At 36.0% G+C, this 18,662-nt stretch overlaps 1 protein-coding gene across 4 annotated transcripts in view; it reads right to left on the bottom strand.

Moving 5' to 3' along the window:
- LOC137491103 (uncharacterized) overlaps window positions 1-18,662 on the bottom strand; it is a 1,183,352-nt gene that overhangs the window by 6,963 nt on the left and 1,157,727 nt on the right. For 2 of the 4 annotated variants that reach the window (XR_012402608.1, XM_068220194.2), the window contains exons 1-2: window positions 14,861-14,903; window positions 14,384-14,530 (exon numbers count right to left, since the gene is read on the bottom strand). Coding sequence is in view for 2 of the 4 variants with exons in the window: in XM_068220194.2 (XP_068076295.1) it covers window positions 14,384-14,468 (85 nt within the window). In the remaining 2 variants the exon portion in view is untranslated. Of the gene's footprint in view, window positions 1-14,383; window positions 14,531-14,860; window positions 14,904-18,662 lie in introns of those variants that run through there. The other 2 variants (XR_012402609.1, XM_073948776.1) reach the window with 1 other exon arrangement.

Genomic DNA, 18,662 nt, shown 5'->3' with positions numbered 1-18,662 from the left:
AGTGTTCAGGAAACGCAAAAAAGCAGAGAAGAAACTCGACACAGAGAAACATTTACACCTCACTGCCAACTAGTGTTTCGGAAGTGTTAATGCAGACTAACAGAGACAGCGCGCAGAAGTATAAATGCACAGCTACGCGCGTTGCATGCGCCGTGGGTTACGCCGGTCTCCTGACGCAGAAGTATAAACCAGGCTTAAGAAAGCTCCGGCGAGTGATAACGGCGCGGTCCGTCAAGCTATTGATTCACTAAAGGGCGATTTGATTGCTTAAATTGAAGAAAAGGCCATTGCACAGTCAAATGAACTTTGGAATTAAACTGACCAGCTTCGGGCAGAGTTATACAATGCTGTGGAGCACATTAACGCCAGAGTGGAAGCAGCGGAAGAGCGAGTGACTGGTCTGGAGTCTGTGTTGGGTGGATACTCCGACTCTCTTACTACCCTGAAAAAAGAGTTTAGTATCGTGTAAAAGGAGCTGGCTCTGCAGAGGGACTGAATTGAAGATCTTAAGCAAAGGTCTCGCCGCTCAAATCTCCACATTACGGGAGTTAAAGAAAGATGGAAACACAGCAGACGCGTGACGGAATTTGTAGGCGGCTTCCTGAAAGATACCCTGAACCTGGAGAAGACTTTACTTCTGGACCGGGCACACCGCACTCTACGCAGCAAACCAGTGGACGACAAGGAACCGCCACGCACCTTCGTAATTAAATGCCACTACTTTTCCAAAAAAGAGAATATTTTGAAGAAAGCTATTGAAATGAAGGCAATCACGCCAGTACACTGGGCTGTCAAAGACAATACAAATGTTAATGTCACTCTACGGTTAACTTTTAAATTACCACTATTGCATGTTTATTGTTGTTATTTCTAGTTCTTAAGTATATTTAGTCAATAATAGGGTAGCTTTGTAGTAAAACATCAAGAACTGTGCAAATTGTTTTGAATGTGAGGTCCCACATGGTAAGCTAGTTAAGAGTGGGAGTAGCTGGAAGTGTGTGCAAGTTTACACGCAAGGTTTCAATATTGTCTTGTTTCGTGTTTATAAGTGTATTTACAATCAGCCCTTTTTTTCTTCTTTTTCCCTCTCCTTTCTCTCCCCCACACATCCCCCTACATACAAAACCCACAGACCTTTCGGATACTCCTGATAAATGTTTTCGACAGCCCTCCATAAAATGGATGGAGTAAAGACAAACTTTACCAGTTGGAATGTGCAGGGGCTAAATCACCCAGTGAAATGAAACAAGGTGTTTGCATATCTTAATTAGTTAAAATTTGATATTGTATATTTACAGTAGACACATCTGTTGAAAAAAGACTATTCTAAACTTAATAGAGGAGGCTATACACAAAGATATATTATTCTAACTTCAATAGTAAAAGTAGGGATGTTGCTGTACTCACACATAAGAAAGTAGTTTGTTATGGAGTCAAATGTGTTGGATAAAAATGGCAAATATATAATCTAAACTTTTAACATGTCTGTGGTCCTGGCCAATGTGTATGCTCCTAATTGGGACAATGTAAAATTTTTCAGTGATTTTATTTTCAATTTTGCCTAGTCTTTACACACAATTTAATTTTAGGAGGCGAATTTAAATTGTGTTTTGCACCCTATTTTGGACCGCTCTAGCTCTTCGAGTAATACATAATGTTGGCAAGCACAATTTATCAACTCCTTCCTTCAGGCATATTTTGTATGTGACTCTTGGGTCGGTTTTTCAAAACGTTTAATCTGGATAAAATTTATCCGGATTTAGTAATTCTGTTTTTGTGATCCTTAATCACGTAATCCAGCTTACTTTTTGAGCCAGTTTTTCAAAACAACATCGGATTGGATCGATCTGATCCGGATAGGAACTTTTCAGGATCACTAAATCTGGATAACCAGTGCTCAAACAGGATAGGACATCACAATGTAGAACTATAGATATGTAAAGAGCGACAAATAGAATAGCCAGCGTGGGGCCAATATAACTTTATTTTTATTTGAAATGAAAACTAAAAATAATTTAATAATTATTAAAATAATAATAATAATAAATAATAAAAATAAGAAAAACCCCACCCCATCCTATTTCAGCAGTTCACTCATCTGAGACCTACAACACTGTACATTGAGGATATTTATAATAAGTTTCAAATATAGATGTAAATCAAAAAAAGACTTAATGTTAAAAACTCCACAATAATTTCAGACTTCCTCATCTGATATGGAGAGAGTAGCTTGTCTGAGCGTAGCCTTTAGGAGGTGAATCTCAAGTCATTGGCCTTGGTTTGCTGCAGTTTGGTTAGAGTCAGTTGTTTCTCTGCCAGACGAAGCTGTGCTTCTGCCCTTTCAGTCTCTTTTTGCAATTGTTGAAAGTGATTTAAAAAAATCAGCGATTGCCATTCTTTGCATTTTTTTGTTATTCGGTAGTCATTGCATGCATCACTAATAAATATTCTAAAAACAAAAATATTTTCCATTGTAATGTGTGTGTATATATATATATATATATATATATATATATATATATATATATATATATATATATATATATATATATATATCAATTAGTGACAGAATAAAGTGTATTGTTTCTGGTCAATTTTGACAGCTGTTTGCTGTAGGCCTATACTGATAGCCTATATGATAAAGCCAATAATCACTATAGCCTGACAGATGAAAAAATAAAATTAAAACCTTATGAATAAATAGTATATCTCGTAAGATACTGCATGATCCAAAATTAGTATTATTTAATACATTTTTAAAGTTTTCATTACATTTTGGGCATAAAATCCACACTAAATCCACCCTTCTAATGGGATCAGTTTAATCCAGGTTTTTGGATCAAAGTGATCCAAATCCTACAAAAAAGGTCTGAAAAACCCAAAGTAAAGGTTTGATCCAGATCAAAACCAAGATTAGATTACGTGATCTAATCCGATCAGGTAATCCGTTTTTTTCTTTTGAAAAACCCATTTTCAAGATTTGATCCAATCCCTTATCCAAAATCCTAGTGGATTACTTTTGAAAAACCGGGCCCTGGAGATTTAAATATTAATCTTCCAAGCAAATTTCCTTCTTTTTACCAGTGCACCAAACTTATTCCAGGATTGACCATTTTCTCCTGGACAAACAGTTACTTCCCCTAATGTCAGAAGTAGATTATGGTAGTATTGTTAATTTAGACCATTGTTCAGTCTCACTAAAGCTGTTTTCCAGGCACTGTAATCCCCCAACGTACATGGCGGTTTAACTCGAGACTCTTGGCAGACAACAATTTTGTAAAATTTATTGATCCTCAAATTGATTTCTTCTTTGAGACAAATAAATCCCCAGAGATAAGTTATCGCATCCTATGAGGTACTCAAAGCATATATAAGAGGACAGATTATTTCATTTTAAGCTAGTGCAAATAAAAGAAAGTCAAAACAGTTTACAGAGATTATGAATAAAATTAATACAATCGATCAGCTCCCCTAAACATCACCTTCCGAAAAGCTCCATTAGAAAGACTTATTCTGCTAGCAGAATATGACTCCTTAACAGATAAAAATGCAGAGGATCTCCACGTAAAATCATGCTAGATTCATTATGAACATGGGAAATGAGCTGGCAGGTTATTGTGTTACCAACTGAAACAATCCTCAGCAGCTGGTTTCATAGCAGCAGTTAGTAAGGATTATGCAGTATTATTACTGATCAACAGGGAATTGATGATCAATTTAAAAGCTTCTATGAAACTCTTTGCAGTTATCTGAGGTAAACGAAACTGAACAAATTAAGAGCTTTTTTAATTATTCAGAATTACCATCCCTCAACAATTCAGATAAGTTGGCATTAAAGGAACTATAACAACGTCTGAAATCAAAAATGCAATCAAAAAATTGAATACCGGAAAAGCACCAGGCCCTGATGGCTTCCCAGTCGAGTTTTATGAGAAGTTTCTTTGCCAAGCTTACACCCCTGTTGTGCAAGGTAGTGCTGAATCTCTTCTCGGATTCACTCCCCTTATCTTATCGTTTGATCAGCTAACTCTGCTGCGATCATGGCTGAAGTGCTGGCAATTAGATTGTCATGAGAAAGTAAAATTGTCATGAGAAAGAAAAATCTGTAAGATCAAACTGGTTTTATAGTTGGGAGACAATTATCTTACAACCTTTGTCACTTATTAAATATTATTTATTCACCTAAAAATAATACCAATAACTAAAAATAACAACATTTTCTTTATATGTCCATAAGGCATTTAAAAGAATAGAGTATATCTATTCATTTACAACGCTAAAAAAATCTGGCTTTGGCCCTGGATTCTGTTCCTGGGTTAAAATGTTATATTCCAGGCCCCAAGCATCCATTCAAACAAATAACATAATTTCTAAATGCTTTCCACTCTCTAGGGGAATGAGACAGGGCTGCCCTCTGTCCCCTCTGCTCTTTGACATTGCCATCGAACCTCTTGCAACTGTATTAAGGAACTCAGATGGCTTGCAATGAATTTTCAGAGAGGGACAAGAACATAAGCTCCTGCTATATGCAGATGATCATCATCTTTTTCTGTCAAGTCCAGATACTTGTATTCCAAAAGCTTTTACAATCATTTCAGAATTTGGAAATGTTTCCGGATAAAGTCAATCTAGCAAAGTGTCTCCTTTTCCCTATCAATCAGGCCCGGATTGGCTAATCGGGAGGACCGGGAGAATTCCCGGATGGCCGGTTCGTTTTTGGCCGCGAGGGCCGGTGTCCCTAGCTCCAGAATCTGTTGCTTTTAGCAGCCACACTTTTTAAATTAATTTATTTATTTACTTGATCACAGTCTTCTTTTTCATTATTTTACCACAGCTCTGCTCTTTATATATATATAACCAGCCTGCAGGTTAATGATGATATAACTCAGATGAGTCACTCTACAACATACAACTGTTGTGGTACAGTGGATAGCACGTTAGATTATGACGCTGCCAATCCGGGTTTGATCCTCGTCTGAGTATGTTATTATTATTTTTTTATTATTGTTAAGACATATAATACTGTTAGGGTTGTTGAACATTTGAAGCTATAAAGCAGCTGTTTTCTCAAAAAAAGATGTGATAGTGTAATTATAAACTGCATTGGAAATGACCTTGTTTTAATATAGTCAGTCGTGAACTGAGGTGGGCCGGTGTGAGGCTTGAAACTCCAGGGCTGAAAAGGAGTCCCACTCCGGCCCTGCCATCAATGATAGAGCACAGTAAATGTCCTTTCAATCCTTTCCATTTTCAGTAAGTCTTGATACATTGGTATATCTGGGAGTGAGTGTGACATTTAAATATAAGGATTTGTTCAATAATAATTTTAAAACAACTTCAGACAAAGCTAAACGAGACATGACGCGGTGGTCAACTCTTTCTTTATCTTTGGCTGGGAAGATCAATTCCATTAAAATGACAATACTACCAAGATTTCTGTTTCTATTTTAGACCGTGCCTGTTTTTAATCTCAAGTCATTTTTCAAGGCGTTGAATAATTGTATTTCTACATTTCTCTTGGATAAGAAATTTCCTCACATAAGAAAGGAATTCTTGGAAAGAAGGAAGAGGGTGGATTGGCAATGCCAAATTTATTTTACTATAGGGTATATGCCGAGCTAGTGTTGTTCCCAAGGCTAAGCGATTTTTTAGATTAATTCGAATTTACGTTGTAAGACAATTTAATTTTGAATTAAATCGAGATTTTTTTAAATTATATATATATATATATATATATATATAAACATTAGATGCATTATAATTGCACCAGTGCGATTTGGTTCACTCTCTATTACCAGACTGTCTGTCTGGGTTTTAAGTCTGGTAGTGACGGACAGAACACAAAGACTGGACAGCCTAATTTAACCCAATGCATAAAGTTGTGGGCATGCATCAAATAGCTGGTGCAAATACTCTACTCCACCACTGCCTGACGAAGCGATTTACTTTCAGACTAATGCAACAAGTAAAATCCTACATGACTCCACGCTTTACTAAGTCACGTCTTTGTGGATTGTCAAGACATATTCCCTTATCAAGTCGATTAACTCGATCTCTCAACATGTATGAAGGATGTAAAAACCTGCCAAACCACCAAAGCACGTAAAAACCACTGATCTTCGTTTGAACCGCGCTGATCGGATGAAATCAGGCTGGCTTCTGTATAGATCAGACAGCCTATACAGATCACACAATCTCAATAAACACCATGTAAATGTATAAATATTTCGATAAGTATTGTTAATGGAATATTTATAACAATATGATCTTGCTTTTGGTTATATGTCGGCTTTGAGCTCTTTACGCACGCACTCTCTTTCTCACACCAACTGGCACATGAGATGCGCTACAAGAGCGCTATACACTCTACATGCACTGGTAAGATAACAGGTGCTAAAGTCCACGGGACTTATTTGTTACTTGTTCTTATTTTAAAATGCCTTTTATTTTTAAAACCGGGTAACATAATCTCCCTCAGAGGTATGGGAGTTTAATAAGGTGGTGTGCAGTAACCAACACCGCCCTGAAAGATTACACACTGCATATAGGCCAACAGCTCTAGTGTGTTATGAATTGCATGTTTTTAATGACAGGGAGACATGCTACATTTAGTTTTTATTGTAAAATATCAATAATAATCCAGTACACAGTGAAATAATAATTTTTTTAAAGGCTTGTCTATTGGCGGCATATATAGCCGTTAAGCTTAAATGGACTAAGCATATTTTTATTTATATTAAAGCACAATAATACAAACTAGATATCCGTTGTTTTTTGTTTTTTTCGTTTCTGTATATTTTTATCAAACGAAAAATGCAATGAATTGTTTATTTTGGCTTTCATTTTATTAGAATTTATATAATTATTAGGCGACACAACTTTGGCTCTGATTGCATTTACAGATATCCTAAAAATAGACTTTTTCGCTCAAAAACATTTATGCCTTAATTATTAGTTAATTTCAGTGCTGTATTTAATCAAGTAATTATAATCAAGTGCAAAAAAGAAGAGCTGAGCTTTGGAAAAAGTCCTAGCTACAGTTGCCGCAATGGTTGCTTGTTTCTCTGCAATTGGCTGGTCAGTGCTAAATCCCTTTTGTTTTAATAAAAAATAGGATTGTTTATTATTAAACATTGTGAGATGATGGTCACGTGATTTTTAAAATGAGAGTATGCGTTGCGTAATTATGGCTATTGATCTTATCTACCCGCGACCCACCCATAGTTAAACATCAAGTTGCCGACATTTTGATTACCTGACCAGCGGATTAAGGACAGGACTTTTGAATAAGAAAGAATCGCACATACCAGGGTTTTATGCATCCCCAATATGCAATGCCAAGAGAGTGACTCCATAAGGTAACATACACTGCACACATTTTCTATAATGTAAAGTTGTGGACGCATAAGCGCAAGGATAACTAGTCCTTTAAATGTCCATGCTTAATCATTAATAGATAAGGTCTGGATTCGCAGGGTTTTCAACAATGTGTGTATTTTTTAGGCTTTGAACAGCCCTCTGTTAAAAGATTTTTGTGTTCATCCTTGCTACAAGCAAAAAAAAAAATAAAAATAAACTTCATCGAAACAATTTATGTATGGCATAGCCATTAAAAATACAGTGTTTTACATTGGCATACAGTTTACCGGAAGAGCTTAACCCAGGTTTCTGGCAAATTAAAAGTCCTATTAGCATGCTTCAGCATATATCCTATTATTGGACGGCCAATATATACAAACTGATTATAGAAACACTGTTCTGGCTTTCCAACATTTGTAATGATGAGGCCCCACTTTGGCTACTGATGGAACAGCACACGTCTAATCCAGTGTCTTTATGTTCACTACTTTGTGCTTCGATTCCAGTGAGTAAAGAAAATTCTACAAAAAACCCAGTTATTAATGGATCACTCAGAAAATGGTCACAATTCAGACCTCACTTTAATAATAAACAAGCATTGCCTTCTGCTCCCATTTTGTTAAATCCGTTATTCCCTCCCTCTCTTATAGATTCAGCATTCCAATGATGGTCTAGGAAGGGAGTTAACTTTGTTAAGGGCCTGTTAAAGATGGCATATTTATCTCATTTCAACAGTTAAGAACAGACATTGAGATTACCCAGTCTAATTTTTTTAGGTACCTTGAGGTCTGTAGTTTTGTTAAAAAAAAGACTTCTCTCCTTCACTGAACCAACCAGAAGCATGCTGGATAGAAGAATTGGTAAATATAAACCCATATCAAAGGGGTATGATGTCCATGTTATATGAAGAGATCCAAAGAACTGCCTCCCATTCCCTAAATCATATAAAGCAAAAATGGGAAGACTAACAGGGATTTGAAATATCAGATACAGCCTGGCAATATGCCATAGAACTGGTACACTCATCTTCTGTATGTATTAGACATGGTGTTTAAGGTGCTTTATAGGCTTCACCTATCTGGGAACAAGCTGGCAAAAATGTATCCAGGGTCAGATTCATCTTGCCCCAGATGTGGTTTAGAGCCAGCAGATCTGAGTCATATGTTCTGCGGATGCCCTAGATTACATAGATTTCGGACCAATATTTTTAGATCATTTTCATTTAAATGTAATAAAAATATTAATCCTAATCCTTTGACCTCAATTTTTGGTATAGTGCCAGAAGAATGTACCTGTCATTTAATCACGTAGAAATCCTTGACTATTCTTCTTTATTGGCCAAACGCCAGATTCTTCTCAGGTGCAATAAAACAAACCCGCCATCAAACAAACATTAGATATTACAAGTGTTATCACGTCTTAAACTCGAGCACTTTAATTACACCATCTAAGGCTCTACAAAAAAGAACTTTTATGAGGTTTGGCAGCCTTTCCTATCCTACATTGAACGCTCAGGGGTTATTATATCCTAAGTGAGAGTTTATCCCTAATTTGTTTTATATATTTTGATTGATTTATTTAATTTATTTTTATTTATGGGGTGTGAGTATGTCTGTAGCTATGAACCGTGTTAATTTGTTGTTCAATATGTGTGTTGTGGAAAAGTTGAAGACTGAATATAAAATATTTGAATAATAAGAATGTAAGCAGTGCTAAATATAGTTTTTAGAATGAGTAATGACTAGGGATGTAACGGTATCAGAATTTCGCGGTACGGTAATACCTCGGTATGAATGTCACGGTACGGTATTTATTGAATCATTTACAGGAAAAAACAAAACTTATGAAAATACTCCAAAAAAGTGCCAAAAGTGTCAATGACATACAAATTAGTCATCTATCTGTAAGCTTTGAAACAGGAACTTCAATTTTAATTAAAAAAAATTATTAAACCATGTAAAAAAATAAAGTTTCAATTTAGTATTGTTGAAAACTCATCACATTCAACATTTAATCACACTCAGCCCATCTACCCAGATGAGAGCTCTGCTAGTCGGACTTCTCATCAAGCATCTCCCGCTGGATCTAATCTCACTATATTTATTAAACGGGATATTTCATTTATCTTGTTGTCTTTATCTAACGACATATTCCCTGACTTTGGGCATTGGAATCTATTACTTGTTCTCAGGTAACGTGTTTTGGCTGAGCGCAAAGATAGGTTAATGATTAATGTAACCACGTACATTCTGTATATTGACTGATCGCCTTTATTTCCTATAATGTATAAACTTATTGTATGTTATACTTTTAAAATGGCCATTATCGATTCTTAAAACTGATACTCAGCAAAAGAGAGGCTGTGTTTCGTATTTTCACTGAAATTGAAAGGAGGCAGTTGTTATCGGCTCCGTTTTGTTATAAATATCCACACAGTGATAACGCTCATGCAGCACGGCGCCTCAACATTTCTGCTGTCTAAGTTGCTAATATTAAAATGAAAATAGGCAGTTCCTTAAATCATGTTTACATTTTATTGTTGAGAAAGTGAAACAACGAAGCCAGGGTGATGTGAATGAAGTTATAAAGTACACTGTTCCCTTTGAAGATTTACCCGTGTCCTCGGTATAGTCTGCTTTTCCATATCAAACTGAGAAGAAGAGACTGCAGCCTTGATCAAACTTGCGAAGTCTGAACTTACACGGAGAAGATGCAGGACTGAACTGTGCGTGTAAAGCAGGTCGCACACCAGAAGCGACGCTCGGCGGCGCGCCGCGCAGCGCCACGTATTTTAGAATTCTAATTATAGGTTTCTATCAGGATACACACACCGGCACCGCAAGTCGGCGGCTGTCGGCGGCGCCCGGCGACGGCTCAGGACGCAGTTCATTTTTCAGCCGCGCCACAGAGCGCCATCTGATTAGTTTCATGTTAAATATCATTCGAATGTGCGCGTCTGGTGTGCGATACTTTAATCTGTCATGTACGCGCCGTGTCGCGGCGCCGAGCGGCGCTTCTGGTGTGCGACCTGCTTTAGAGTTTTCCAGCTCTTTTCATCCCCGCTTCTAGCAGCTCACTCCATTTCCGCATTACTGGATCTGTAGCAACAACAGACCGCAAGGGATGATGGACAAGCATGGGCTGATGGCAATTGTAGTTTTCGTTACCTCCTGTTCGCTTCATTCGCCTGAGCAAATTTTCTCAGAAGACCTATAGTTTTACCGAGTCATGCGACTTCGGTAATATCGAAAAAAATTAATATTGCGGTATGACGGTATTTACAATACCGTTACATCCCTAGTAATGACCCCATTATTCTAGTTACAGTACATGTCCCTGTCGAAGGTCTGTGAATTAAAGCTCATTATTCATTAAAGAAGGACAAGCCATTCTCGTACATGACTTCTTTGTGTGACTTATTTGCAAAACTGGAATATTGCATAAACAATATGTGAATAAATCAGCGTTTCTATCCAATGAATCAAGTATGTCCATTCACACTCATTTTCATCATCATATGATGAAAAAATCCAATTTTGATTTTAGCTTACTATGATTATGAAAATACATTAATCGAGATAAATGATTATTGCATCATATACAGCCCCCTTTCCAGTTGTACACATTTTTTGCTCTGCAAAGCTCAGTTCCACGTGAAAATGACTAAAAGAATGTGCTGTAATGTAACGTTTGCAGCATAGGATGAGCATCATTTATTGATGTACGTTCAAATCATTCATATTTTAAAAATGCACAATCGAGACCGCATGCTTCTGTGTGTGTACGTGCTTAGCCTCAGAGACGAGCAGAGCACACACATCTAACGCCATCTTAATGCGAGCGCTTTAATGGTCAAATACATGCACATTTGTGTCAGAGCGTGGTGTTTAGTGATTATTCATATTAACCCTCATTTGTGTAATAAACAAACAAGCTGAGAATCAAAAGACACGCGAAAGAGAAACCATATCAGAGCAGCACTATTCCTAAAGTGACAGCGTGCGATATTCCTGCTGCCGCCTGAGAAAATCCCTCACTGCTCTTGACTGCAGGACTTTTGTAGCTGAAGTTTTTTTCTTACAGCGAAGATGCTTAAAGTTTGTTTCATATTTTTATTCTATTACATTTATTTTCCTTTCCTCATTTACAAGGAGGAAAATAACTGCATATTTACAGTTAAAGTCAGAATTATTAGCCCTTCTGAATTATTAGCGACCCTTTCCGACCAATTTCCGTTTAATGTTAAGATTTATTTTCAACCTATTTTTAAACATAAAAGATTTAATAACTCATCTCTAATAACAGATTCCTTTTATCTTTGCTATGATGACAGTACATTTTATTTTACTAGATGTTTTTCAAGATACATGCATTCAGCTTAAAGTGACATTCAAAGGCTTAATTAGGGTATTAAGGCAAGTCCTTGTATAACAGTAGTTTCTTCTACAGACAATCAAAAATATATATTGCTTAAGGGGGCTCATAATATTGACGTTCAAAATAGGTTTTAAAATATTAAAAACTGCTTTTATTCTAGCTGAAATAAAACAAATAAGCCTTTCTCCAGAAGAAAAAAAATGTTATATGAAATACTGTGAAAAATTCCTGAATTTGTTAAACATCATTTGGGAAAGATTTTTATACAAAAAAATTGTACTGGAGGGTGAATAATTTTGACTTCAACTGATAATTGTTTTGAATAATTGTGATTACAATTATGACCAAAATAATCTTGATTATAATTTTTCCCATAATCGAGCTGCCATATCATATGATCTCATATAACAAACCTTTTTTCAATGTTCATACTGGAATTTGTTCAGCAAAAGTGCTTGAGTAGTTTAGGTAGGTTTAGCTTTTTTATTGAATAAAAAGTTTATCCAACTCAGTTATGCGCATGTTTTTATGCCTTTATTTCAAAAGTTATGTACATCATGACATTTCCATCAACCGATTTATTAATTCACAGCAAAATCCTCAGAGTAAAATTTACTCTGTTCAGAGAATATTTGCTCCCTCTCTAAATAGAGAAAAATTTACTCAGCAGCAGAGATAAAGTTAATGAGACAATGATGGGGTTAATTAAGTGTTGATTGAGCACTGATTTTGAACACCTGCTGTTAATAAGGAGAAACAGAAGTCCATATGAGATTTATTCAGAATGAACTGTTTTAGTTATTTACATTTTACAAAAAAAAAAAAAAAAAACTTATTTTTTTCCCCTGATTTCACCTTCGTGGAGAAAAGTGGTTGGTTTACTTGGACTCTTTGATGAAATTTAATGTTCAATTTTTTTGCTTGCCATGACAAGTGTATAGTGAGCAAATATGATCAGGTTGACTGACCATGTATTGATTCTTACTCTTGAAAAGAACAATAAGAGATTATGTATTACTGTCCAAATTATGTGTAATTGATGGTTTATCCTATCAGAAACCAAATTCAGTGTTTTTCAAGAGAATGGACCTCAGCTGTGGTGTTATATTAAAACACATTGAGCATCTGAATCACTTTAGAGACACAGACATCAATAATCAGCATATCTATCTCAACAGTGGTTAGAGATTTTTTTATTTTTTGGCTGCAGAGCATGTTAAGACAATCATAAAACATTCATAAATAGTTCCCAGCATGCACTGTAGGGGAAAAAAAACTCATCAAAGTTTAGAGGCATAAGCTGATTCTTTATGTCTGTGTGTTTTAAGATCTGATAAAAGTATTGATGAGCTCCATTTTCCAAATACAGTAATCCTTTTGTGATAAAACATTATTTAAACAACTTAATGGGGCAAAACCAATTTTACTGATTTGACACCAAAGAAAACAATTATCCAGTGTGCAATTGCTCTTATTTACAATTTTTGCCACAATACACAATTTGGCAAACAAAGAGAAATTAACATTTTTTGACATACTTTTAACCAGGGTCTTTCAGGTTTCACCAAGCAAAATGTAAGACTTTTAAAGACATTTTTTTAAGATCGTTATGATTGAATTTTTAGACTCATAAAGGGCTAAAGGCTAAAGAATTTTTCAAATGGGCCAGGTGAAAAATATTTTTGTTTGCCCTATCAAAAAATAATAATCATTTAAAACATTTAATAATACAATATTTACACATTTCTTAGCAAAATATTTTAAATATTGTGTAAAAACAAGCAAGCTTTACTTGTATCCACACACTGTTTTCCAAAATAAACTTTCTTTAAAATAAAAAAATGAACAAATGTTTTAAAAGTTTTAAAAACTATAATAAGCTAAATCTATCCACAACAAACTTTCCAGGTCAGTGTCCTGAGCAGTGAATACATGAAGCACATTTAAACAAATGTTATTGTAAGAAAAATAATTAAACCATTATGATAGAGTTAAAATGGCCTTTTTTAATAAAAATTTAAAGACTTTTTATGGCCTAAAATTTAGATTTTAGGATTTAAGACCCCACAGAAACCCTGTTAAACTCAATAGCCCTGATATTTAGTTATTATAATAATGATAAAATTCTAACTTAGAAACTATCTGTGAGAACTAGTAACAAAAATTACACCCATAAAGAAGTTGATGAAAAAAGGGAATTGTGATCAACGTGACATATGCAAATGGAAAGTACTAAGCCAACACTATCACTGTAATAGCAGATATCTTCTATGAGAATACTGTAGGTCAAATATTTTCAGCTCAGTTAAACTTTTTTAATTTATTGTTTTTGTCTATTTTATATAGCGCCAGTGCTCAAGGATGCTTTACCAACAGCAGGAGAACAAGAAAAGCAATAAACTTGAGAAGGTAGAGAAAATGGGGACTAATAATACATAAAATGAATGACAAAAAACACGAGAACAAGTATAAAAAAAATAATAAAAAAAACCTCATTCCTGTCTTTTAATGAATGCTTATGTGCGTTTAGGAGAACAAGGCAGCACACTCAGGGCTGCAAGATGGATTTAATTTAGTATTCTTATTATTAAAATATATCTGAATGAAGATCAAATGACTGAGTTGGTGTTTAAGAATGAAAATTAACCTGTTTGTTCCAGCAGATCTTCCCGTTTGACTGTGAATGTTTCTTCAATCTTCACATCTTCACTCTCCTCTTTAATAAACGCCATCTTTATAACAGTGTGGAGAGTCGCTTCAGCAGGAGTTTTTCTCTGCGTTTGGACACTTAATCCTGTTTAAAATTAATAAATCAATGAACAGAAACAAAATAACTTCTATTCAACACTTGCTTCAATGTTTTCTTTATATGAGAGTAATTAACAAAAAGAAATCTGGTGAAACGTTTCATTAAAACACTTATTACACACTTCTCTGTTAATTCAAACAACAGCCTTCGGTTACTGAGAATAAATAGTACTACAAAAATACTATAATAGTTGTATAAAGGGTTAAAATAATATTTCCAAAAGCAGGAACATAATATAGCATTGTATAAAACCCTTAAACTTTTGAACCTTAACTTTTAATCGGTTTATATCTGTGTAAACGTTTTCAAACAAACCTTTCTCCTGTTAAATTACAGCGCTGAAGCGGCGCCGCCTGATGACGTCACACGCAACGCCAAAATAAAAGTCTTTTTTGTTTAGCTTTTTTGCCACTTCCAGGTGCAGTCATGACTTATTGCTACATTTCTCCCATAGTTTTCACTTTACACTATATCTGCTCTCTCACACACAAACCTTAAATCTAAATATTTTCTTAACTTTTTTAATCCACTTTATGATGATTTGTATATGTCTAACACATTACTTTCATATTAATATCTGAGTCCAAATCTCATCCTCATAATTATGACCTCTTCTTTTCTATTTCTACATCTTCATAGGCCTATATAGTTTCCTTTTTTCCACATAAATTGTTGTCTCTTATTATCTGTGTTCAACGTTTCCTGCCATTGTTTAGCAATATCTTCAGTAATAATATTTAATTTACCTTTACTTACAGAAGCAATAAAGGGGCAGTTCACAAAAATCACAATTCTGTTATTTACTCATCCTCTACTTGTTCCAACCCTGTTTGAGCCTCTTCTGCTGAATGCAAATTAAAAGAATACAGAGACAAAAAACTTTTTCCACATTTTATTGCACACAAAATGTTCTTGGAACTTGATTACAATTTAACCACTAAAGTCACAAGTCACATGTTTTGACATAGTTTTTGGTTCCTTTTCTGGGCTTTGAGCATCTCGAGACTCTTGCTGTCTATGACAGATGAAGGAGCTCTGAAGATGAGCAAAGTTGTCAGGGGATTGAAACAACAGGTAGAGAGACAATCGTTTTCGAGTGCCTAGCGTACACTATTACACATGCCTTCCACCACTGCTGATATACAGCCACATTGCACTTTAAAAAAAATGTATTCATTTATTTTTTTTATTGCAATAACAACAGGCCATAACAACAAACAGAAATACAAAAACAGATAGAAGGCCACATCGCACTGCTCCTCGTGTGATATTACTCATATATATTTATTCATTTTCTTTAAAGCTCAGTCCCTTTATTAATCTGGGGTCACCATAGTGGAATGAACTGCCAACTTATACTGCACATGCTTTATTTTTATTGACATTTACATTTAGTCATTTAGCAGACGCTTTTATCCAAAGTGACTTACAAATGAGGACAAGGAAGCAATTTTCACAACTAAGAGCAACAATGAATAAGTGCTATAGGCAAGTTTCAGGTCTGTAAAGTCTAAGAAGGGAAGTATTAGTAGTATTAGCAATTTTTATTTTATTTTTGTACAGTTAGTGTGATATTCAGAGAGGCAATTGCAGATTAGGAAGTGTAGTGGAGAGTAAATAGTTGAGTTTTTAGGCGTTTCTTGAAAATAGCGAGTGACTCTGCTGTTCTGATGCAGTTAGGGAGTTCATTCCACCAACTGGGAAGATGGAGCGTGAGCATTCGCGAAAGTGATTTCTTCCCTCTTTGGGATGGAACCACGAGGCGACGTTCATTCACAGAACGCAAGTTTCTGGAGGGCACATAGATCTGCAGAAGCGAGAGCAGATAAGAAGGAGCAAGGCCAGAAGTCACTTTGTAGGCAAACATCAGAGCTTTGAATTTGATGCGAGCAGCAACTGGCAGCCAGTGCAAACGGACTAGCAGTGGAGTGACATGTGCTCGTTTAGGTTCATTGAAGACCACTCGTGCTGCTGCGTTCTGGAGCAGTTGAAGCGGCTTGATAGAGTTAGCTGGAAGCCCAGCTAGTAGAGAGTTGCAGTAATCCAGTTTGGAGAGAACAAGAGCTTGAACAAGGAGTTGAGCTGCATGTTCAGATAAGAAGGGTCGGATCTTTCTGATGTTATAGAGTGCGAATCTGCAAGATCGAGCAGTTCTAGAAATGTGGTCAGAGAAGTTTAGTTGGTCATCAATCGTTACCCCAAGGCTTTTCACCATTTTGGATGCAGTAATGGTTGCCCCATCCATCTGGATTGAAAAGTTATGGTGTAGAGTCGAGTTGGCAGAAACTACAAGCATTTCCGTTTTTGCGAGGTTCAGCTGAAGATGATGATCTTTCATCCAGTCTGAAATATCCAACAGGCAGGCTGAGATGCGAGCTGGAACCGAGGGATCATCAGGATGAAAAGAGAGGTATAGTTGGGTATCATCAGCATAGCAGTGGTAGGAGAATCCATGTCTCTGGATGACTGGTCCTAGAGATGATGTGTAGATGGAGAAGAGAAGTGGCCCAAGAACAGAGCCTTGAGGTACCCCAGTGTTTAGATGCTGTAGGTTGGACACCTCTCCCCTCCAAGACACCCTGAATGACCTGTCAGTGAGGTAAGATCTGAACCATTGTATAACAGTGCCCGCAACGCCCAGTGACTCGAGCATAGATAGCAGGATCTGGTGGTTGACAGTGTCAAAAGCAGCTGACAAGTCCAGCGGATGCCCTTCCAGCTGCAACCCATTACTGGAAAATATACACACTCATTCACACACACACACACCGCATGCATACCACGTTTATGGACATTGGGGAAACCAGAGTACCTGGAGGAAATCTCACACAAACACGGGGAGACCATGCAAACTCCACACAAAAATGCCAACTGACCCAGCTGAGGCTCAAACCAGCGACCTTCTTGCTGTCAAGCGATCGTGCTACCCACTGCACCACTGTGATGCCCCACGTGTATAATTATATAAAGTATTAAACTGGTATTGGTGAAGAACTATGCTTACTAAAAGGCTCCATTCAGATGTAATAATTGTAATGATTTGGGTAATCAAGCATGTATTGTTAAAGACACCTATGATTATTTGTCCCAAGACAGTGGTTCTCAAACGTTTTTCATCAAGTACCACCTCAGAAAAAAATGGTCTCTCCAAGTACCACCAAAATGAGCAGTATTGAAATACAGTAGCGTAGTAGGCCTAGTAAAGCAGCTACAACTCTGCACAGTTAAAAACGTGGCAGATTACCTCAGAAATATAGGCTATATGTCATATATGGCATGTTATATACATAATTTTTGATAAATTTTGAAATGTGTGTAGCATGTACATGACATATTTCATTCCTCTGCGTACCACTAGAAGGAAGCCTGCGTACCACTAAATCACAGTTAGAGATCCACTGTCCTAAGAGATGAAAGGCAGGTCTTGTTCATGTAATATGCTTTAGGCTATCTAGTTGGTATTGGCATTAACAGCTATACCCGTTAACAGGTTTCTTATATGTAAAACGACCCTATTCAATTAAAGATCAGGCAGCTATTACTAAAGATGACCGCACACAATAATGAGCCATTTATTTAAATGAATATGTAACACAGATATTTAAATGTCATTGTTGCAAACAAGTTACAGGAGTAAGTGCAGTTGTTGTTTTATGTGATGTTCACTACTGTTATTACACCATAGTGAAAAAGAAATCTGAGAAATGCTGTAGTTGGTGTAGGTGGAGCAGGTTAATCACATTAAAAGTTATGCATTGTGTAGTTATGAAAGTGAACTCTTGTCATTGAATTATTCTGTATAAACTGCCTGTACAATAAATTAACTTGTGATATAATTATTTTGTGATTATAAATATTTAGATGCATGAAATATTTTTTTAAAAATGGACAGTATGTGATAGCTTTACTGTGTTAAAAGCAAAAGCTTTTGTCACAGGGTATCTTATATATGCTTTTGTGACTGTCTATGCATATTTGTATGCACAAACACAAATGATAAATTGAGGGAAAAACATCTTAGTTACCTATCAGGTGAATAAGAGGCTTTCGAGAAAGCTGAGCTGCTCACACATGTTCTGTTCAACTAAAAGACGAAGGAAAGAACACAAAATTGGCA

Source organism: Danio rerio, chromosome 4 (assembly GCF_049306965.1).
Source record: "Danio rerio strain Tuebingen ecotype United States chromosome 4, GRCz12tu, whole genome shotgun sequence".
In the NCBI taxonomy this organism is placed as follows: Eukaryota; Metazoa; Chordata; class Actinopteri; order Cypriniformes; family Danionidae; genus Danio; species Danio rerio.
The sequence above is the reverse complement of the archived record's forward strand: the minus strand, read 5'-3'. Positions and strand labels throughout refer to the sequence as shown.